The sequence below is a fragment of the Pleurodeles waltl genome, chromosome 6 (genome assembly GCF_031143425.1).
Source record: "Pleurodeles waltl isolate 20211129_DDA chromosome 6, aPleWal1.hap1.20221129, whole genome shotgun sequence".
NCBI classification, from domain to species: Eukaryota; Metazoa; Chordata; class Amphibia; order Caudata; family Salamandridae; genus Pleurodeles; species Pleurodeles waltl.
Genome location: NC_090445.1, coordinates 1455159997 through 1455183852, shown reverse-complemented (window position 1 = coordinate 1455183852; position 23856 = coordinate 1455159997). Strand labels below are relative to the sequence as shown.

The 23856-nt window shown below is 45.1% G+C and overlaps 1 protein-coding gene across 3 annotated transcripts in view; it reads right to left on the bottom strand.

The window, feature by feature from the left end:
* RTKN2 (rhotekin 2) overlaps positions 1 to 23856 on the bottom strand; it is a 266886-nt gene that overhangs the window by 163853 nt on the left and 79177 nt on the right. For 2 of the 3 annotated variants that reach the window (XM_069240910.1, XM_069240911.1), the window contains exons 3-5: positions 21129 to 21187; positions 19805 to 19858; positions 11024 to 11141 (exon numbers count right to left, since the gene is read on the bottom strand). In XM_069240910.1, coding sequence (XP_069097011.1) covers positions 11024 to 11141; positions 19805 to 19858; positions 21129 to 21187 — 231 coding nt within the window. Of the gene's footprint in view, positions 1 to 11019; positions 11142 to 19804; positions 19859 to 21128; positions 21188 to 23856 lie in introns of those variants that run through there. The other variant, XM_069240913.1, reaches the window with a different exon arrangement.

The following is a 23856-nucleotide window of genomic DNA, read 5'->3' as shown; positions in this document are numbered from 1 at the left end:
GATTAATGTAAAGAACTCTAACAGTAGGATGTGTTTGCACTTAGGAAGACATGTATTTGCTAAGTGATTTTCTAGTTTGCTTTTCAAAAAATACTTTCTCTCAAAAGGTCAATTAACATGTAACGGATTGCATTATGGATTTTTAATCCCTCCTTTATCCTCCTAAAGCTAGGCTTTTTTATTTTGTATTTTAGGGCTTTTGTTAAACGGCCTCGCAGCGTCCAAGAGATGGAAGCAAAATAAATGAGCTTGAACGCATCAGAACTAGTAACGAGTCCCAATCAGGACTTCCACCACGAAGCAGTACAATATTCCCACACAAATGTTTACAAACATGTCCAAAGCTTGGGACTAAAACGAAGGCCAATCCATGGACTCATTATACTGGTAAGCCCAGTAGAAATCCCACTTCTACGGATTTCAGATGCAGAAAGCTGTAGGGTATAATTATGGACGTACCTCTACAGATTCTATTAGAACGTGCATTTATGGGCATATCTGAAGAACTTGCCATGTTGACGCCAGCCTTTTGTTTGCTTAACATGTACCATCTCACCACCAGTTGAGTGAAAAATATATTGCCAGCACCTTCATGCACAGCCTACACGACTTTACACTGATCCAGAACACCAAATAAAGAAATGGGTAATTTTGGCTCAGCACAAATAATTTATTATAAAATATTGAAGAATGGCATGCACAGAGGATGTCTGTCCTGCTGGTTATACAGATCAAGCAAGTAGGACCTATGCAAATTCTGTTTTCCCAATAAATAAAATACTGAAACCCCAAAATAATGTGTGGAAAGCACCTCTAAAGCATACAACCATGTTTTAGAAAGTAAATAGGAAATAACCCTGTTCCTTTCCTAGGATATAAAAGACGGCACCGTTTAGGTACTTGAGACAAATGTGATTAATAAGCTATAAATTTATAAAAAGGTAAGGTATTGCATTATTATTATAGATTCCACTGGTACTCTATTATCTGGTTATGCACATGGTTTACATATAGAGATTCGTGTGCTGAGCAGGACACTGACCCCAATCCACTCTTAATAAAGCACAGCCCAATCAGCAGTGTCTAAAATACACCAGGAGTCATCTTGGGTATAGTTCGGAGAAGGGGAAAGAACTGATGGCTCTAGGTGCCAGTTAGACACCAGGGGCCAGATGTAGCAAACATTTGCGAAACGCAAATGGCCCGAATCGCAATTAGCGACCCGGCAAAATCAGAAATGGGATGCAAAAACCCCATTTCCGAATCGCAAATTGCGACGTGAGCCATTACCGACTTGCAAATTTTGCGAGCCCATTGTGCGACTCGAAAATAGGGAGACGCAATTTGCGAGTCGCAAACCATATGAAAAAGCCACTTGCAAATTGCGACTAGTCGCAAAAAAGCCCATTTTGCACACCCAAATTACCACTAACTCAGAGCTGGTGGTAACCAGAACCAAAGTATAAAAGGAGACCCAGAAGGCATCTGGGTTACTCAAAATAGCTGAAATATATGTGATAGCAAGGAGGAGGAGAGTCCACACCACACAGCAGAGGAGGAGGAGGAGGAGCCAGAGACAGGAGAGGATATACAGAACCAGGCAGACACTTTTCCAACAAACTGAGGAGGAGATTTATGATAAATACAGACTAAGCAGTGCAGCAATATTAGAATTAATAGGTCTACTCAATCCGCAGCTTCAACAACAGACTGTGCGCATTAGCGCCATCCCCACACATGTGCAAGTGCTATGCTCACTGCACCTCTTGGCCTCGGGTAGCTATCAGGGGGTCATTGCTGTGGCAGGTGGGGTATCTCAAAGGGCACTCTCACGGTTCTTCAGATGTTTCTTAGATGCCATACTCACACACATGTCCAGATACATATACCTACCCAGGAATGAGGCAGAAATCAACAGCACCAAGTTGGAATTCTACAGAATTGCCAACTTCCCACATGTAATAGGGTGTGTGGACGGGACACATATACAAATATGCCCTCCTGCAAATCTGGAATATCTGTTCCGCAACCGGAAGTGCACCCACTCACTGAACATCCAGGTGGTATGTGACGCCCATTATGTCATCACTGACATGGTAGCCATATTTCCATGGAGTACACATGACTCTTACATTTTCAGGCACAGTGGGATACACCAACGAGTAGAACGTGGGGAGTTTGGAGACGGATATCTATTAGGTATTGCAGCAGACACCCTGAAGCCCTACACACAGGTCACTGTAGAAAACATCCATGCCCTGCTAACATTGTTCATTTTTGCCAAACAGGTGACAGTGCATATGCGCTAAGACCATGGATACTTACCCCGTACCTAACACCCAGCAATGAAAATGAGAGGCGATATAACAGTGCACATAGGAGGACCAGAAATGTCATAGAGCGGACCTTTGGACTGTTAAAGGCAAGATTCCAATGCCTCCACAAAAGTGGAGGTGCGCTCCAGTATGCCCCAATAACAGCTTTCAAGATAGTTGGTGCATGCGCTATACTGCACAACATGGCCACAAGATGTGGGCTACATCTCACCCCTGAAGACCCAGATTCGGAGGATGACAAGCAAGAGCTACCACATCGCCAGCCTGGGGATAGAAGCATTGCAAATCAAGGCAGACAGAGACGGGACCACATTGCAAACCAATACTTTGGAAGGTACGTGGTAACTGTCACCACACACACTAATGTCACACACAATGAGCCCATGTGTGAAGTGGATCAAACAATACTTTTTTATTAAATGAACCTAATAAGTAAAGAACTGAACTTTTGTTAAGGGGCTGTAAATGTCCACCCTCAAAGAGGACACATTCACTCCATGTGCCTCATGGGTCCTGCAGTGCTTGGGCCTAACACCTCCGCCTGGGACGCCCAGCACGGCTTCTGCTAGGTGTGTCAGCAGACCCCTGACATGCACTGCCACTCCGCAAGACACGTGTGTCTGTGGCAGATGCGCTGCTGATGGTGGACCCCTCCTCACTGTCCTGAGGTGTCTCTGCCATGCCCCTAGCCACCTGTCTAGCCTCCAGCATGTCCACAGCGTGGCTAATGCGACCCAGTCCCCAAGCCACATCCCCTGCAAGCTCACAGTACGGCGTGACAGCCCTGTAGTGTTCACTGCGAGACGGACAATGGATGCAGCCATGCGGTCCAATCAGTGTACCAGTTGCCACTCACGGCGCCTTGCACTCTGTCTGACACCAGTTCTGTCACCAGTTGCCGTATGGCTAGAGAAAGGTCACCGACATTTTCGTTCAAACGTGCAAACTGTGTGTTCACTTGTGCCAGCACATTTGTGAAATTATGCTCCATCCGTTGCATTGCCCCAGAAATGATTCTAATCTGCCTTGTTTGCAGCCGCTGACCAGATATGAGGGCTGCCTCAGCTGCAGATATGGTCGAGTCACCTATATACTCCTGGGACACTGCTTGGACATGGAGTCTGCAACGGTGCTTCAGGGTCCTGCTGTTTGACACTGTGGCTGGGACCAGGTGCTGTGTCTATTTCCACCATGTCCATTTGTTCAGCTGGAGGGTACTGTGGTGATGTTGTGCTTGGCCCTGTAGTGGCTGCTTCAGACTCCTGCCCTGCCTGTTGGCTGCTTTCTTCACCCTGGATGGTGTGGCTGGTGGGGGTGTCTTTTGGGAGACCTGTGGGACATAGGGAACACACTGTCAGTATGTAACATCTGTTGTATGCCTCCTATTAAACAGTTGCCTATAAGCTGACTACTGTACTGCATTGCCCATAATTCACCATTCTGGTGGTTGCAAGTCTGGAATGGAGCTAGTTTGGTTGTGCATGCTGCTGTGTACTGGGTGGGTGGGGGTATTGCATTTATGGGTGGACATGCATGTTTCATGGTACTCACTTTTTGATGTCCCTGGCGTGTCCAGTACTCCCATTCCTGACACTGCCTCAGGCTCAAGGGTCTCTTCTACCAGTTCCTCCATGGCTGTGGGTGGTGGGACGGTGGATGGGCCTCCTCCTGTGCCCCTCATCTCCCTGAGGCGCTCTGCCACCCTCTCCTTTGTCCTGGAGCGCAAGTCATAGCACAGTTTTTTGATTTCGTATATACTTCTGTGGCTCACCCCTATGGCGTTGACCCTCTCCTGTATGTCTTGCCATATTCTCCTCTTTACCGTGTCTGGAACACTCAGGGCAGCCTTTCCACACAGCTGGTCATTTTGCTGGCAGCATTCCTCTGTCAGCACCTCTAGTTCCTTTTCAGAGAACTTCAATTTTCTCTTCCTGCCTGCACTGCCGGAGTCTTCCATTGTTGCTGCTGTTCCTCCAGGTGGTTGCTCAGCAGTTAGAAAAGGCTTTGGTCCTCCCTCCTCCCAGGTGTATTTGATGTCTTCCTGGCTCTGATGTCATCAGCAAGAGCCAGGAAGTGTTTTCCAAACTGTTTTGCTGCACCTGCATGCAATTTGCGGCAAAGTCGCAATTTGCGATACCCACTCGCAATTTGCGAGTCTGTTTTCAACGAGGTCGCAAAAAACGACCTCGCTAACAGCAGACTCGCAATCTGTGGTGTGACTTCATTTGCGAGTCGCAAAATGAAGTCGCTTTTTCTTGTTAGATACCATTTTGCGAGTCGGAAATTGCGAGTCGCAATAACTAGCAATTTCCGACTCGCAATTTTTTGGCTTCCTACATCTGGCCCCAGGAGTCTACAAATATCAAGGATTACTCAGTTATATGGTAGGATTTGCTTATCATCCATATCCATCTGGTATTAACCCCTTTGTTGCCAGGCCTTTGCCCCTCAGGGGCCAGACCTTTTTTGGGCTATTTGGGGCAGCTCGAACTTAGGCCCTCATAACCTTTTGTCCACATAAGCTACCGCACTGAACTTGCGTCCCTTTTTCCAACATCCTAGGAATTCTAAAGGGACCCAGACTTTGTGGGTTCCCCTGAAGAGACCAAGAAATTAGCCAAATACAGTGAAAATTTCTTTTTTTTCCCCAAACAAAATAGGGAAAAAGGGCTGCAGAAGAAGTTTTGTGGTTTCTTCCCTGAAAATGGCATCAACAATGAGTTTGCGGTGCTAAAATCACCATCTTCCCAGCTTTCAGGAACAGGCATACTTGAATCAGAAAACCACATTTTTCAACACAATTTTGGCATTTTACTGGGACATACCCCATTTTTCAGCCTCCTTCCACTTAGTGACAGAAATGGGTGTGAAACCAATGCTGGATCCCGGAACAATAAACATTTCTGAAAACTAGACAAAAGTCTGAATTCAGCAAGGGGTCATTTGTGTAGATCCTACAAGGCTTTCCTACAGAAGATAACTGCCGAAATAAAAAAATATATATTGAACTTGAGGTTAAAAAACCCACAAAAAAAGCAATTTTTCTCCACGTTCTACTCTTTTTCCTGCGTGGTCAGATTTTTGTAAGCAATATACTGTTACGTCTGCTGGACTCTTCTGGTTGCAGGGATATATAGGGCTTGTAGGATCATTAAGAACCCTAGTTACCCAAAGACAAATGATCTGCACCTTGCAATGGGTTTTCAGGGTATACCGGGTGTACAGCAAATTTTTGTTAACCTCTTCTGTGCCTTGGACGAGATGATCTCGTCCAAGGCTACAGTTCCCCTGTGCCTTGGATGAGATCAGCCCCCCGTGCACCCCCTCCCCCCCCTCCCCCCCCCCCCAAGGGGCAAGGGTCGCTCCCAGGTGGGGCATATTTTCGGGAAGGCCTTTTCTGCCCCCCCTGGGGGCAGATTGGCCGATTTTAGGTCAATCTGCCACCAAGGGGGCAGAAACCACTAGGCACCTGGGATTTGATTTTTGGCGCCAATGTCACGCAGGGGGAGCGACCCCGTAGGCAAGGGTCTCTCCTGGGGGGGTGGGGGGGGAGGGTAGGGGTTTGGGAGGGGGGGGGAATTTATTTTAGGCCATTTCTGCCCCCCGGGGGGCAGAACCCTCTAGGCGGCAGGGCAATTTTTTTTTTTTGTTTGTTTGTTTTTTTAGAGATGGGGAGCGACCTATCAGGCAAGGGTCGCTCCCGTGGGGGGCAAATTGTATTTAGGCCATTTCTGCCCCCCTTGGGGGCAGATTGGCCGATTTTAGGTCAATCTGCCCCCAAGGGGGCAGAAACCGCTAGGCACCTGGGATTTGTTTTTTGGCGCCAATGTCACGCAGGGGGAGCGACCCCGTAGGCAAGGGTCGCTCCTGGGGGGGGGGGGATTTATTTTAGGGCATTTCTGCCCCCCCCCCCCCCCCCTCCCGGGGCCGGCTGAGCTAGAGGCCAAACTCCACAGGTAGGCACTTTGCAAAAAACACCTCTGTTTTCTGTGAAAAAATGTTCTGTCCACGTTGTGTTTTGGGCCATTTCCTTTTGTGGGCGCTAGCCCTACCCACAGAAGTGAGGTACCATTTTTATTGAGAGACTTAGGGGAACGCTGGGTGGAAGGAAATTTGTGGCTCCTCTCAGATTCCAGAACTTTCTGCCACAGAAATGTGAGGAACATGTGTTTTTTTAGCCACATTTTGAGGTTTGCAAAGGATTCTGGGTAACAGAACCTGGTCCGAGCCCCGCAAGTCACCCCTCCTTGGATTCCCCTAGGTCTCTAGTTTTCAGAAATGCACAGGTTTGGTAGGTTTCCCTAGGTGCCGGCTGAGCTAGAGGCCAAAATCTGCAGGTAGGCACGTCGCAAAAAACACCTCTGTTTTCTTTCAAAAAAATGGGATGTGTCCACGTTGCGTTTTGGGGCGTTTCCTGTCGCGGGCGCTAGGCCTACCCACACAAGTGAGGTATCATTTTTATCGGGAGACTTGGGGGAACATAGATTAACAAAACAAGTGTTATTGCCCCTTGTCTTTCTCTACATTTTTTCCTTCCAAATATAGGAGAGTGTGTAAAAAAGACATCTATCTGAGAAATGCCCTGTAATTCACATGCTAGTTTGGTCACCCCGGAATTCAGATATGTGCAAATAACCACTGCTCCTCAACACCTTATCTTGTGCCCTTTTTGGAAATACAAAGGTTTTCTTGATAGCAATTTTTTACTCTTTATATTTCAGCCAATTAATTGCTGTATACCCGGTATAGAATGAAAACGCACGTCAGGGTGCAGCTCATTTATTGGCTCTGAGTTCCTTGGGTTCTCGATGAACCTACAAGCCCTATATATCCCCGCAACCAGAGGAGTCCAGCAGACGTAACTGTATATTGCTTTCGATAATCTGACATTGCAGGGAAAAGTTACAGAGTAAAACGTAGAGAAACATTTATGTTTTTTTCACCTCAATTTCAATATTTTTCTTTTTCAGTTGTTATTTTCTGTAGGAAATCCTTGTAGGATCTACACAAATGACCCCTTGCTGAATTCAGAATTTTGTCTACTTTTCAGACATGTTTAGGTTTCTGGGATCCAGCATTGGTTTCATGCCTATTTCTGTCACTGACTGGAAGGAGGCTGAAAGCACAAAAAATTTCAAAAATGGGGTATGTCCCAGTAAAATGCCAAAATTGTGTTGAAAAATTGGGTTTTCTGATTCAAGTCTGCCTGTTCCTGAAAGCTGGGAAGCTGCTGAGTTTAGCACCGCAAACCCTTTGTTGATGCCATTTTCAGGGGAAAAACCACAAGCCTTCTTCTGCAGCCACTTTTTCAATTTTCTTTAAAAAAAAAGAAATGTTCACTTTATTTTGGCCAATTTCTTGGCCTCCTTCAAGGGAACCCACAAAGTCTGGGTACCTCTAGAATCCCTAGGTTGTTGGAAAAAAAGGACGCAAATTTGGCTTGGTTAGCTTATGTGGACAAAAAGTTATGAGGGCCGAAGCGCGAACTGCCCCAAATAGGCAAAAAAGGCCTGGCACAGGAGGGGGAAAAGGCCTGGCAGCGAAGGGGTTAAAATATAAAGAGTCAAAAATATTTATCAAGGAAACCTTTGCATTTCCAAAATGGGCACAAGATAAGGTGTTGAGAAACAGTGGTTACTTGCACATCTCTGAATTCCGGGGTCCCCATACTAGCATTTCTTAAATAGACATCTTTATACACACTGTCTTACATTTCAAAGCCAAAAATGTAGAGAAATGTTCTTCTATTCTGTGTTTCCCCAAGTCTCCCGATAAAAATGGTACCGCATTTGCGTGGGTAGGCCTAATGCCCGCGACAAAAAAGGCAACATGGGCACATCACATTTTTACATTGAAATCTAACTTGTTTTTGGGAAAGTGCCTAGCTGTGGATTTTGGCCTCTAGCTCAGCCGGCAGCTAGGGAAACCTACCAAATCTGTGCATTTTTTAAAACTAGACACCTAGAGGAATCCAGGATGGTGTGACTTGTGGGGCTCTCACTAGGGTGTTACCCAGAATCCTTTGCAAACCTCAAAAGTTGGCCATATAGGGAAACCTAACAACCCCAAACATTTCAGGGAGATGTGACTTGTGTGGATCCCCCAGCGTTTTCTTACCCAGAATCATCAGCAAACCTCAAATCTAGCTGAAAAATAAAATTTATCCCACATTTGACGTGTGGGATCACCACAACGGGACGCATTTCCAACCACCCAACGTTCTCCTCAGTCTCACGGTAAAAATGATTCCTCACTTGGGTAGGTGGGCCAAGTGCCTGTGACAGGGAAGAGACAAAAACATGTTGAAATTAAGGGGGAACCTAAACGGGTTCAAAAGAGCAGTTTGGAAAAAAAAAACATTTTCAGACTGACAAGTGGGGCAGAATCTTTATCAGTATAGATGAGACAATGCTGGGTGTTAGGAATTGTGCGGACTCCTGCAGATTCCGGAAGGTTCCATCACGAAAATGTTGGGAAATTGTGTGATTTCAAGCAAAGTTGGAGGTTTGCAGGGCATTGTGGGTAAGAAAGTGGGGTGGGGTGCATGTGAAGCACACTACCATGGACTCACCCAGATGTTTAGTTTTCAGATGCGTCTAGGTCTTGTGGATTTTTCTACATGGCAGCATCCCAAAGTCCAAAAAGTGCAGCCCTCGCCATTCCAAGTGGGACGATTTTGAGAGTTAGACAAGCTCTTATGGCCCAAATGTAAAACCAAAACAATCAAATATCCTCTTGCTTGCCATGGGATAAGATGTTTTAACGTGGGTGGGAGAGCTGAAAAGACTGTTACCCCTTCAGTTGGGGCGGGGGCATCACCATGCCCATACTGGTTGGTAGCCACCACCCCACTATTATTATTATTTTTTAATACCCTGGCATCTAATAGGTTTTCTGCGCCAACCCCTCCCCCCAGAAATGGCCTAAATATAAAAAAAGAAGATCCCTAGCGCCTAGAGGTTTCTGCCCCCAGGGGGGACAGAAGAGGCCTTGAAAATAATTGCCCCCCTGAGGAGTGACCCTTGCCCAAGGGTTCGCTCCCCTTATGCCAATTTCCCTTCTAAAAATGATCCCTGGAGTCTAGTGGGCATTTCAGCAGCTGGATCATGAAGCGATCCGGCTGCTGAAATGCTCTGAGAGACATCACAGGGAAGGAAATTCCTTTCCTTCCCTGTGATGCCTCTCAGGCCCCCCATCACATGATCGGAAGACAAATGCTTTTGCATTTCTCTTCCGATCAGCTTCCAGCACGGTGGGGTGGCCTCTGATGAGGTCAGAGCGGACATCATCAGATGTCACGGGGGGTCAAGTGTGGAAGGGGATGCAACTCCCCTTCCAGCCCTGCCATGGTGGTGTTAGGGGGGCGCTAGCACTTCCCCCAAAGGCCAGTTCTAGGACGTAATGGTTACATCCGTGGAGCCTCGGCATCGCAGCCATGGACGTAACCATTAAGTCCTTGGTACCCAAGGGGTTAAGGTGATGAGAACTAAGCAAGTTTAAGTAATTCATCTTCAAGGAATTGCTGTGTAACCTCATGGTTACCCAGCTTTGTAAATCCAGTTTGGTTGTACATGTTTTGAACTGCACTTGTGACGGAGCGACACTGCTATTCTGGAAACAACAAGATCACTCATACCACCCCTGTCGTATTAAATGATGATTCAGTTGCACAGTTTTCATTTCACGTTTTTCTAAACAGTCAAAGATCATGCAAGAATGGTGACACACTCTGTAGCTGTAACAAGGAGACAAAAGGCACATTTCCGACTAGAACGTAACACAGAAATCAGTGCAATAACCACAGCCATTTCTTTGACACGGATATGCATCAACCACAATCTTACGTCTTCAAAGTGTGACACAGATGCATTTACAATTAAGAGGTGCTCCTGTTTTAAGTTTATTTTTGCTAAGAAGGAGGGTAGGTCCTTCAGTGGAGCACCCTGATAGTCCATGTTGGAAAACCTTAACTTTTGATTTGTTTAAATACATGTAATGATAATCTTTAAACAAATAAACTTGCTTAAACTTAAAACTGGATTGCGCTCTCTCTCATATCTAACCAGTTAAGACCTTTGATAAAAGACAATTGCCACAACCTTAAATACAGCCCTCAAGTATCTGAGTCCATCAGAAATGTAATTGTGAGTTTGTTTTATAAGTACATCATGAAACATATTTTACGTCAACATTTCTCTTCATTTCCTGAAGAAGTGCACCTCTTCACCTTTAAATTGGCACACACAGTAATTTTAAGGCAAAATGTGACCACATTTAGAGCAAGGAGAGCAGGATGCTTGTGGTGAGATTTCAACATTGGTAGAGTCTGGATTACCCTACTGTTTAACAGAGCCAGTTTGTAATCTGTAACTGTTTCAGGAACGGACTGGGAAACCAAGGTAGCCCAGGCAATTTTATCAGACCAGCCACCAGGTCTAGTGGGTGTTTGGGGGCACAATGTGCTGCTGCTTTCATTATTGGGGGCTGATTTTACAGACTTGCTGCAGAAGCGGAACCCAATGACAAAACTGGCTCCTCCATCACTGCAAAACCGGCCACCATCCTTCCAGGCAAAAGCCTGAAGCCTGCTACGGCCAGTCTGGCCCTGACCCATTTCAAATTCAAACTTTACCAGAAATAGCTAATGTCAAGAAAGTGATAAACAGGAAAATAATGAACTGACTTACAATATGGTTGCTTTTTCAAAAGATATGTCAGTCATTGTTTTGTCCACTAGGGCCAAGTCCGTGTCAAAAACCGTTGTTCCCATCTTGAGCATACAAAATACTGCATAGCGTTGACAGCCTGTTGTAAACAGCAAATAAGTAGACATGGGAACAAAAAGGGTGTATTAGTTCAAACAATCTGCAAAGAATTGATAAATCTTTCAACCTTTAAAGATCATTCTTGAACTGAGAACTTTCAACTGCATGATTTGGCAAGTCATCTTTTATCAAATGTGCCCTTAGTTCCTTAAAATATGTTTTTTTCACAAATCACTAAATGTAGATTAAGGTGGACTCTGCCAGCACATGTCCCAAGGCGTGTTCCCATTTCAAACAGCCTTCACAATGAAGAAGGCCTGAAGTTTGTAACTAGGTTTAATGACAAAACTAACAATTGCTTACCTTTTCTAAATCTCATTATGGTGGATACTCTACCCTTCCAGGTAGCAGAGACTGGATCCAGAACTCCCTGGAACATTATTTGTGTGCCAACAAGTGGCACAGTCACTCCACATCACCTCCTAATGCAGAATATGTCCACATCAAGACGGCACCCCTACTTGCTGCTATCACTTTTCTTTTTTTACAGATTGTAGGCCATCAAAATATACCGACAACTGAGGAAGTAAACAGTGTGAAACAACCCAAACTGAGATCTAATTTATAGGAGGCCCCTCCACGACCGGGGCTACAGCCTTAAGTAAGGCATTGTTGGTGGATACACCAGCTAACCACAAACAACAGAACTGAAGATAAGTAATTTGCTGTTCCGATAAATACTTATAACTGCAGAGTACTCATTATTTAGTTATTTTGAAAGCAGTACAATAACAAATGTAGTGGTTCTGAGGAATGGGCGTTAGACCAAGAAATCTTAAGGCCCAATTGGCAAAATGGCCCTCCTTGCGGACCCGGGAAGTGATACAATAGTGTATTGGGAAGGTGTGGACATGCAACCATGTAGCAGCCTGGATATCCAACACCAGAACACCCATATCAAAGGCCAAAGTGGCAGTCTCCGCTCTTGCAGATAAATAATTACAGTTAAAGGTATAAACTGCAAAACCTTGCAGGTCTGGAGATAAAAACTTTAAAAGGTTTTGGCTTTAAGAAGGTCAACTTGTCAAGCCCTCACATGAGGTAATGATTTTAGGACCGCAGACAAATAAACTTAGTGGATACACCACAAGAACCAGGAGAATATCAACCACTATCAATGGTAGATCCAAAACAATCAATCTCCATGCACAGAAGTGTGAATTTTGGAGGTTCAGATGCAGGGCCCTGTACTGCTGCTGGGAAAATAGGTATTGCCAAAGAGATAGCTTAAGTGTAGGACATATGCTCAAATACATCAAACTGCTATATCAGACTCTCCAGGTCCAATATGGGGCTACAATGAAGAGCTATGCTCTGTCCACCTTAACCATCCTGAGGACCCATAGGATAAACAGCAGAAGCACAAACATGTAATGGAAGCTAGAGATCCACCAAAAGCAGAATAAGCCTTCCTGAGAACCTCAAGGAGGTAGAAAAGGCAATTTATTGTTTTTTCTTGGAGGGATCCATCATAAGCATGCCTAATTTGGGCAAAGATGACCCTAACCATCTCCAGATGCAGACACCACTCATGAAAAGCAAAATGGCACATTGCTGAGTGTGTGTGCCTAAATGGTAAGTGCCATGTGGACTCATGCAGATCATAGCCTGTCCCAGACTCAGTGTAGGGCTGGAAAGGACTTCGAAAGTCACACTATCCAGAATGCTTCAGATGAAGTGAATCTGCTGGATGGGCCAGAAATTGAATTTTGTTTTTTTGATGAAGAACCCCACGGTGGATCACAATAAAACAGTTGCCTGCAGGTGGTCCTTGCAAGCGGAGGCGATGTTTCCCATGGGAGCTAGCTGAGGTAAGGGAACACAGGTGCCACTGAGCTCTGAAGATAGGCCGTAAGCACTAATATCACTTTTGTGAAAACAAGTGGGGAGAGGGTAAGGCCAAAGGGCAGGATGATGAATCGGTAAATGCTCTGTCCTTACCACAAACTGAAGGTACTACCCGTGGAAATGCAGGATAAGGATATGAAAGTATATAACTGACAAATCAAAGGACACGTTTCAGTCTGAGGGATTGATTGAAGGTTAAAAAAAACCCTAGCCCATTATCAGCAGTTTTAAGTTGTACTTCATTGAGAAGGTGTTCATAAGTCTAAAGTCGAAGAGTGGCCTTAAACTTCCCAGCCTTCTTGGTTACTAGAAATATTGAGACTAACATCTTATGCCCTTCTCTGCATTTGTTATCACCTCAATGGCACCCTTGAAAATCAGCGACTAAACAAAATGGTAGAACGGAAGGTCCACGCCCGAGCACAAACTGGGGAAAAATTGAGATGGGAGGACACAAAAGGTAGGGTGTACCCAATATGAACAACTTTATAGGATGCACTGGTTCAAAAACAATGCATACTAACCACGCAAACAATCAGATTTCTGTGACCTCTCTGCCCCAAAGAACCTCTAGAGGGGAAAAGAGTGAGTTGGTGTCAAGGAGGGAGCGGAAAGCTGCACTTGCTGGTGGTGATGGATCTGCCAATACACCCGTTCCGTTTGAGCCACAAAAAGGCTTAATATATATATATATTTTTTTTTTTAACAGAAAAAATAGAGAGCCAATCGGTAATCACAATCTGCTGTTGACTGGAACCTATGCACGACTTCAGGCCGACACAATAGAGCGCAGTGTAGATAGGTCAAGCAGGGTCCCTGTCAAAGATGTTATCTTAGGACAGTCTCTGAGGCAAAGTCAAAATCCTCCAGCAGGGTTGCAGAGTGTATCTGAGGAAATCCTCTCTAATCGAAATAGCCGTTAGGCGGGGTCCCAATGAAGCGGTTTGGTTGGGGGTGGTGGAAGCAGAGGAGCAGAAAAAAAAAAAATCCAAACATCGCACCCAGTGAATCCTCTTGTTGGTCAAAAACCTTTAGCGCCTTTGCTTGGTGAAGATTTCTACATTTAAACTTAGTCTCTTTCTTTTCCAGAGATCAGAATATTGCAGCAGGGCAAGGCTGCATGCTATATCAGTCCGAGCTCATTGAGGCCCAATACCTTCTTCTTGTTCTGCAGAGATGCTCCAAGCAGGAGACGCTGGTCAAGTCAGCCAACAAATTATGCCTTGGCTGGATTGGCTTGTGGTTGGTCCCAGTCCTGCAGTAGCTGAATTTAGTGTTTGTCTTAGTCCCATGGCTTTCAAAGATTGTGGGAGAAATCCAGTTATACACAACCAAGGGTCCAAGGACATCAGGAGCAACAATTAGGAGACAGGACTCACTCCAGTAGAGGCCTCCAGCAGAGTTCTGCCAAAGGTGCAACTGGTGATGTAGACATTTCAGAAAAAATGCCTTACAGGTTGTTGTGTCCCTGTAGTCACACGGGAGGTCAAGCCAACTACCTATTGGAGTCCATTGAGGATCAGGTCAGGTCATTCAGAGCTCATCACAGGTCTTAAACAGCAGGGGAAGTCCCCGTTCTGTTCTTCTACAGGCCCAGAAAGTGTTCCGAGAAGGGCACCTTGGGATGTCACATTTATGGCTAGCACTAGCTAGTGGGTGGGTCACACCTGCCTCTTCCCTAACCAATATGGCAAAAGTTCCCACTTTTTCCAGTAGTTCCTGTTAGTTAGTTTGTTTGCCCTATTGCAAGCAATCCAACAATTTATCTTACTCCTAAAATCGAAGATGGGGCAGCCCTTTCTCCAGTGCGCAAGGTGTATGCGCTCAGAGAAAAAAGTAGCCCCTTCTTTTGGTCACTCACAACTGCTTCTAGGGGTAGCTCCCCTTCCTTTGGAGCTAGCTTTGCTGAGGCTACAAAGGGTTGTCATATGAAAGTCTCACCTTAAATTTACTTGTGACAGAGCAGGGCGTTTACAAGTCAATGAAGTTCCTGAGTCCACCCTAACTAGTTTTCCTACAAGGGGAAGAAAAACACCTCCACACATCAAACCTATTGTTTCTGCTGTGGAAGTAGTTTTCACATTTCAGTAAGGTCCAGCACTGGTGGCACAGCTGCTGTCAGGCTAATGCAAATTAGCCTCCAGAAGCTTCAGGAAGGGAAAAGGTAACTTTCTACAAGTTACTTTTCTAAATATCTATTAAAAACAGAACATCTCTATTGAATCACATTTATAATAAATATTTGAAATGGGGGGTTAAACTATTTTCTAGCTTGACCCAAATCAGAGATAACCCAATTAATATTGTAATCTGTAATTTTGTTTCTCTCATAGAAAAGCCAGAGCCCCCCACAGTCAAAACCGCTTTTAGGGCCTTGTCCCAATTGGGAGAAGGTAGCGTTTAATTTCTACATGCCCCACTTTTTAACAACATGTACCATGCCTTGGGAGCAACAAGACATACATAACAGTGACTTAATAATGAAAAAGTCGATTTTTTTTTTCTCCTGTCAAAATGGTTATATCGAGAGGCTGATCTGCATGTTTTAATGGCAACAGTCAGGCTGCACTGATAGACCTGAAGCCATGTTTGCCCTGTCACACCACTGGATAGCACAATAAGTGCTTCAGTCCAGAAGCAGCATCTAAATTTCCATGCCTTGGTGGTAGTTTCTACACCATATACCATGAACTTAAAAGAAATAAATGTGCCAATCTGAGATCAGCTCGGTGCAACAGCGCCCCACTGTGCAGAATCTAAAACCTTGCAACAATATTCAGCAAAAGATTTGAAGTGAATATGCAAAAAGGGGCATTTTTCTCACATCATTTAAGGGATGACATTTTTACATTTTGATGGAGTGGATTTAGTCAGGAAGAGGGAGACTATGACCAGGAGAAAGTGGTTCACCTACCTTGGCACCAGATCAACAAAGACATTCAGACACTGTTTGGCATAATGTACATCACTTAGACCCTCGAGTAGCATGAGCAGTATTTGACAGCGAGGTCCTAACCTTAGGTCCTGAAAATGCACTCTTACTCTTGGACCCAAATTCACAGTTGAATCAAATCCCATATAAGCCCCAAGAAAGAACATTTATGAAATGTATTACACATATACTCTTGTACAGCAGCCTTACTATAACCCGACTCGCAAAAAGAGGGTGCACAAGACTTTACTAAGAGACATCCTAGTTGCATCAATCTTCTCTTGCCAAAAGATGGAATTAAGAGCTGAACAAGCATTCTTCCAGCTGATTCCAGGCAACACAGAGTATAGGGGTCTGTCCTGCTTTACATTAGTGTAGTTCTTCATGGGTGGGTGTGTCTCAGAAAATCTGCAGAATTATCCCAAATCAAAATGAGACTGCTTCAGACTGGCAGGCAATGATTTCCCGCATTATGTACTTTTTCCTTCTGGTGCACAGCTATACAAAGTGGGCTTCTGTGTTCCTTATGCTAATGAAAACAGGTGGAGTGCCATCCAACACAGAGACAAGAGTCAGCATCCAGCTTTAGTGTCTGGTGAAAGATCATCATCCAAAAAGTAAATGCAACTTGCAGGTCCAAGACAGTGCAGATAACAGGTTGGGAACGTACATCATCTCACGTTTCTAGCACAGAGTCCTGGAAGGAGTGCAGCTGTGTCCACTGTTCCACTTTTATGCCACAAAATTGGAAAATAGCTGTTCCTGACTCGCCGTTACACTTTTCACACACAAAGAATAAAATACAGTTTTTCCCCTGCAACCCCTCTGAGAAAATAACCTGTAGCGTTCCTTGGGCATAGCCACTCTGATTTTTCCAGGAACAGGAGGGGAGGCATGGAAGAGGCAGGTGTAATTGAAGCAGTGGGTTCCAGAGACAAAGGGGAAGGTATACACAGACAGACTGGAAGGACTGCAATGCCAAGGTCTATGACTTCCCCACTGTCTACCCCTCTTCCTAACCCCTGCCCTGGCCAGTGTGCTCTCTCTAGACCACTTACAGTCCAAAACCCAGCACCATTGAGTCTTTTCTTCCCAGCTGTCTCTCAACCACCGCCCGAGCACAAATCAGCACTGAAGGGATTTATGTCCCTTTTGGGCGGTAAATTCTGCCCCAAATAATCAAGAAATGCAGTTTCCCAGTAATCCAGGCACACAATGTATGGTTAAATCAAGCTGCCAAAAATTAGCCGGAACATGAATAATACAACAAGTCTTTCGGAAGCCTTTCATAAAACTCCCAAATATGACATGCACCTGTTCCATAGCTACCACAGGCTCCACGTTGTACATTCTTCACCACCTTTTACAAAGGGGCATCTGAAAAGTACCCTAATCGCCAGCTCAAAGTCACTCTTCGCACAAAACTGATGTCCTGTACCATTTCCCACAATTTATTCTAGGTTTTTCTGATGCTTTTTTGCTAACAACGGTTTTCTCATTTTTAACAAACTTTTATTTACTTCAAACATGGTAGTTCTCAGGTGTAGATTCAAGTACCCTCTTTAATTTTATAATGTAGATGACACTGAGCTTTCCCTTCCCTTGTTCATTCTTGGGACCATCTTATTGTTGTTTGGTGTCAGAATAACCAGTTGAGCTGGTAGCAAGTACTACATGTAAGAAGCACTAAAGTCAGATTATCGATCCTTTGAGTAAGCAAACGTGAACAATAATTTGCACCGATTATGTCATCCCTCAAATGTGCCTGCTCTCATCCCTCTGAAGAGACCTGGCATTTTTTTATAACCATAGTTTACCTGCAATGTAACAGAGTAACAACTGCTCCAATATTGCAGTTCGTTATTTTACACAAATTTTCATAATGTACACTCTCCCTCACTCACAGGCGCAACAGTCCAAATGCAATAAAAAGCTGAAATGGGAAATAAGGGGATATCCCCTCCTAATCCAAAGAGGTTAGACTTGGCATGCATAATGTTCTCTTGCAGATCGCTCTGGCTACAAAGAAAATATACGTACTCATGTTTGCCTCATATACACATATTTTGACAAAAAAAGGCAATGAAAGTTTTAAAATGGTTATGCTTCTAGTCTGATGTAAACATCTCCACTGACAAATACAATTTCAGTAATTCAAAGAATATAGGTAAAGATAGGTCCTCTTCACAAGGTGCTGCTGTCCTTTCTGCTGCACCCTAACCACTCAACGGCACTGTGTTTAATGCCACTTCTACTCTTCCTTCGCTCATTAGAAAAACACCGTGAATATGGTTTCCCTTGGGTGCAAGGCGACCTCAGTGAAAACATGCTTTTGAAAACGAGAGGGGGTAATAGTACAAGCTTCAACTTTATGTAGAGAACAAAAACATGTGACCTGGGACAAAGATGCAAATCATCTGGTGTGCTGGTTAAACGTCTCACCCGCTCCCATCAGGCCTTACACCTTGATCCCAACAGCCCAGCATCACTTATTCTGGAACACAACTGTAGAAATTACATTTCAGAGGAAGACTGCTTGGTACTGTCTAGATGTAAGTGCGGTCATAGTGACAGTATCCCTCTTAAGAGTTGGAATGTTCTCAAAACTAAACCTGAGAATATTCCAGGGATTGAAACCTTCTGCTCCAAGCAACCAGCAAAAAGTATCCAGGTTTCTAGGACTTGTATTCACCAGCAGAAAATAAAATGAAGTGTACCAAAGGCTAGCAACCGTACAGATGACCCCGAAACCCGCATCACCCCCAACTTTGGGAGGAAGGGCCTTGCACAGTAGAGCATATCTGTTATACTATTGTTTCAATGTGGAGGAGTGATATTTAACTGGAAGGCTGTAGGTACATGAAAGATGCATTAAGAACCAGACGTTTTGCATGCAGTATACAACACGGGGTTTGTGGTAAGGTAAACTCAAGCTCAACGATGGAAAGACAGGAGGTTATGATGGCTGAGAATCCCTCCTTACTCAAGTCCTCTCCCACAGTTGCTGATTGGTTTAAGGAACTTCCCGTCTAAAGATACTATAAAGAGCTTGGGCTTTTGGTTAGACCCACATCTCAATGAAATGTCATTCCAAAAAACTTGCAGCCACCTGCTTTAGTCTGCCAAGAACTTTTAGAAAGACTTTGAAGCTCCTTCCTTTTTCCGCCAATAGACTTCTTATCCAGGCCCTCATACTGTCACGTCTTGACTATGGGAATGTTTTGTTCTTGAGCACCCACTCTTATGTCCTAAAGAGACTGCAAGTGGTGTAGAACGCTTCCGCTCGCCTACTTACGGACACCCTCCGACATCGGTCTGCTAAACCAGCCTGGACTTCTCTTCACTGGCTCCCTATTGAACAGTGCACCATCTTTAAAGCCATGTGTTTTGTTCAAAACAAGGGTCCAGCTTTTCTCAGACGAATTGTTACACCCTATATCCCTCAGAACACTTAGATCTTCATCAGCTTTTTTAATCAATTCTTTTTGTGCTAAGAAATCCTGGTGGGGAGGTAGATCCTTTGTCTGTAGAGCGCTAACCTTTGGAACTCCCTCCCCTTACAGCTTTGCCAAGATACATCCGAACTTTCTTTTTGTAGGAAATTGAAAACTGCACTGTTCTCAGTATAGTTTTGAATCCTCTGTCTAGCAATCTCGCATCAGCACTGGGAGGCTTCTGGTAGCCAAGCGCTTTATAAGTCCCATTTAAAAAAAATGGCTCCAATACATAACCAAAGTGCCTAAAATAAATTCAGAGCAAATAAAACACTCTTGTTGTCATGATTACTTATTGTGATTTACACTACCCTACGAATTACAGAACATTCGCCTCCGTGCATCATGTAACTAAATGTTTCAACCTACTTTCTTTGTTGCTGAAGTGATCAGAATTTTTCCACAGTAAAGGGATTCGAATATCTGAGGGGAAGAGGAGAACACATTTTAGATGAGATTAATGCCAGTATCGCAGATGTTCAGTCAAGAAGAAATGGCCTCAAATACATAAATCAGCAAATTCACTACTTGTCTCTGTTTGGAGAGAGCAATTATCTCTCATTTGTGAGTTGCACAATCCAACAAAAGGAGCAACGATGCAATGGGCTGCCAGGTCTAAACTCATATACCCCATTACGCATACTATACATGTGTGACAACGTCGGGAATCGTGTTAATTAACTCTTATCAATGGTTTACGTTTCTAACAATATTCAAGACATAAAATACAAAGCACTAATGTTTTGAGAAATGCACAAAGTAATATTCCTCAATTCAATGATGTGTTTATTACATATGCTGCATAATATGTGGGCCGGTGATTTCCTTTTGCAGAGTCCTGCTATCCATGCAATGCACTAATATGCTTTTCATATTTATAATCTTCAGTGATGTTAAAGCACGAGACACCCGTAAGAAAGAAAATGGAGAAATATTAACAAATGAAAACCACCATAAATGCAAATTCTGTGATATTCTTTTACCAAATTGATGGATTTAAACTGAAAACATGTTTTAACTCAATTCTATCGGCTTAATAATTGTTCAACAGTAGCAGAACGTTCTATTTGACAAATGCACACTCACATTTACATTATGTTAGTGGTAAAAATCTTGCCGTGTGAAAAACATGCACTATTGCTTCCTGCGCAATAGGAGCTAGCAAGATTTTATCAACCAATCCATTCCACTTGGTTTTCCAAGAATGTCCAAACAATCAAGGCAGGGTTCAAACACTGAATACCTTTGCTCTGTGTTGTGGTTCTGATACCACACACATCCCTAGGGAGCTATTAAGCCTGCGACTCAAGACTAGCAGATAGCGTCTGTACCACCAATAGCAAACTGACATTCTGCACAGCTAAAGCGGTTCATACGGTCCCTAAATTGATTTGTACATCACTAGATCTTATAGGCCTCGGTACTGGCACGAAAGACTAAATTAATTTCAGTCCGAGACTTTTCATTAATACCATTTCATGCATTCATTTTTCATCAGGAAACCCGAATGGCTTTTTTTTTTTTAAATACACTTACTCTTCTCTTGCCTCCAAGCTCTATAAACCTGAATCTGAAATGGAAGGCTAAGAAAGGCAAGCAGACAACTGAAAAGCTGGTATTTTGTTAATATATACTAAAATATACATCCCCTGCCACACGTAGACGGTTTGGTTAGTTAAAATGTTTTTATTACCTGATATAGCAACTTTCCCTGCGCATGCTGCACGCTCTTTTGTACCAATATCCGAAGACCTGCATCAATAAATTTAAATTAGGATTGTCAAATCTCTCAACAAATATAATATCAACAGACTAAACAAGTTTGGGAAAAACTCTGTATTAGAGGAAGAATCACAAGACAACAGCACTAACTGAATGAGATCCAGGCCTTAAACATATTTCACTAGTTAGTAGGGCCCAAATCAATTACCTGCACACGGGTAAGTGAGAATAATAATGGTCAGCGTGAGCTGCTCAGCATTAATGGTGGTGTACTAAAGTTAAGAAAAATCAGCACTAGTATTAGTGCTGTCTTTATTGTTTTAGTGTTGTGAGTTTCAGACAGTGGTGGAAATGGACGCAAACGATTACATTTCATTAGTTAGTATTCTTTGGCTGAAATCTTAGTCAGTTTATCATTCTTGTTGAAGGTGTAGGCGCTATACTGATGATCTGTCATGTTCGAAATAAAGTGCTTAATGGTAGGTCGGGGCGGTGTCCTCAAGAATAGATGAGGAAATGTGTAAATGCATCCCTTAATAAAGTATTCAAAACAGCTTTTTAAATATCAACCAATAATTAGCCTTCACTCAAAAGGGTTGAGATCAGTAACTTCTGAACCATGAAGGTTTATTAAATGTTAAAGGGCAATCCAGAATAAATAAATATGGGGGTCGTGGCCATGAAAGACGGGCAATAGGACGCACCTTTGATAGGCTCCACACGTCCTCAACGAAATCCTGCATTCATCCTGCCCAACCGGGCTCAACGGGCGGACTCGCTGATAAATGCCCCCAGGCCAACCAGCCACCTTCCCTCCCCCAACTCCACCCCCCCCCCCCCCCCCCCCCCCCCCCCCCCCCAGTGCCCTGGAGTCCAGCAGGCCCCCTCGTCGGCCGCAGAGAGACACGGGTGCGTTGGCAGGGCCTAGTTGGAGGCGGGGGCCTCGAGTGGCAGCCCGCGGGTGACAGGCCAGGTCGGGCCGGCTGAGGCCGAGACAGGAGAGCTGGGAGAGAGCGGATCGGTGGAGAGGGTCTGGAGGCGAGTGAGGCAGCAGTAGAAGGAAGTCATCCTCCTCTGCCCGCACAGCTCTCTGGCCCGGCGCCTTGGGCCTGACTCACGGACACATCCCACGTGCTACCTGGGCCGCATGGAGCTGTCGGGCCATGAGGAGGAGGAGCGGGCAGAGAGGCACTACCAAGGGTCTGAGACAAGTGTGGAGCGGTGGAGACTGCAGTGAGGAGACACTGAGGCTCTAAAGTAGGCACAGTGAGGTGGGCTCCAGCTTCGAGGCTAAGGATTGACGGGGGCCACGATCGGTGCTTGGCTGACCTGTGGGGCCCGGAGTGCACATCGCTTTCAAGTGCGGCAGCTGGCTTTGTGTGCACCTATCCTGGAGGGAACCCTTGTGGCATGGTGAGACAGGCAGCAGTGGGGGGACGCTGGCCCCTGGAGTTGTGACCATGCCATAGGTCCCCAAGAGAGACCTCCTTTGGACATATGGGGGGGGGGGGGGTCCCCACTGTTGGACTAGAGCAGAGGGTGCAAAACTGAGTGATTGGGGAGAGTTGGTGGTTGCCAGGCAATACTGGACCAGCAGGGGTTGCTCCTTACCCTCCCTTTGACTAATCCTGTTGGCAAACTTTGGCTGTCACACCTTGGGGTGGGTGGGTGTGGGGGGGGTGGGGGGGGGGGGACTGTGAGCACTTTCCACCAGAATCCTACCTATGGGTTAAAGCAAGCGACCGGCCCCACTGCAGACCAACACTATGGAGTTATAGACCACCCCTGCCCAGTCTGTGCAGCAGGAGACGTGCCTGACTGGGCGCTAGACTGATGAGGGGTTGTATGCCCCTGTCGTGGAGCCGACGAGAGCGGAACTGTTGGCTGCTGATTCAGGGATCCAGGCAGGCACTTGAGGGGAAGATCGAATCAGTGGCAATTGAGGTCAGTCTCCTCCAGGCAGACCTCCGGAAGGTATCTGACAGGGTGCAAATCACAGAGGGCTCAATCTCCGAGCTCCGGGTGGAGGTGTCACACTGCAGAAACAGATGGTGGAGGTTACATCCAGGGCCGGGCCCCTCCAGGACGGGGTGGAGGACGCGGAGGGCAGGTCCCATCGCAATAATATCCATCTCATTGGGTTCCCGGAGTGGGCTGAGGGGTCAGCTGCGCAGAGCATTGGATTCGAGAGGTGCCGAAACCTGTTAACTGTCCCCAAAATACACAACTGAAAGGGTGCACCATGCATTGGTGGCTTTCCCTCGGCCCAGGGCACCGCAGAGGGCCATCATAGCCTCCATACTCAACTATAAAGACAAAGATTGCATCCTTCGGGCCAGTTGAGAAATGGAGTCTATTCACTTTGATAACCATAAGATCTCAATATTTCAAGATAACACCAATAAAGTACAGGGGTCTTGAAAGGGATTCTTGGAGGTCAACGCTAAATTACGCTCGCTGAACATACGCTACATGCTGCTGTATCCTGCCCGGCTAAAGGTCCTCAATGGCGGCAAGTCCTATTTTTTTGATATGCCAGAAGATGTGTGGAAATGTCTGGAGGTACAGGACAAGGTACCTCGTGGGGGAGCGAGACCCTGGAGAAAGGAAGCTGTGACTGCCCGGTAGGCCCTCAACTCGAACTAGAGGTCCCAGGAGTCAGCGGGAGTTATCCGTGGGAGGAGGGGCGAGTCAGACCA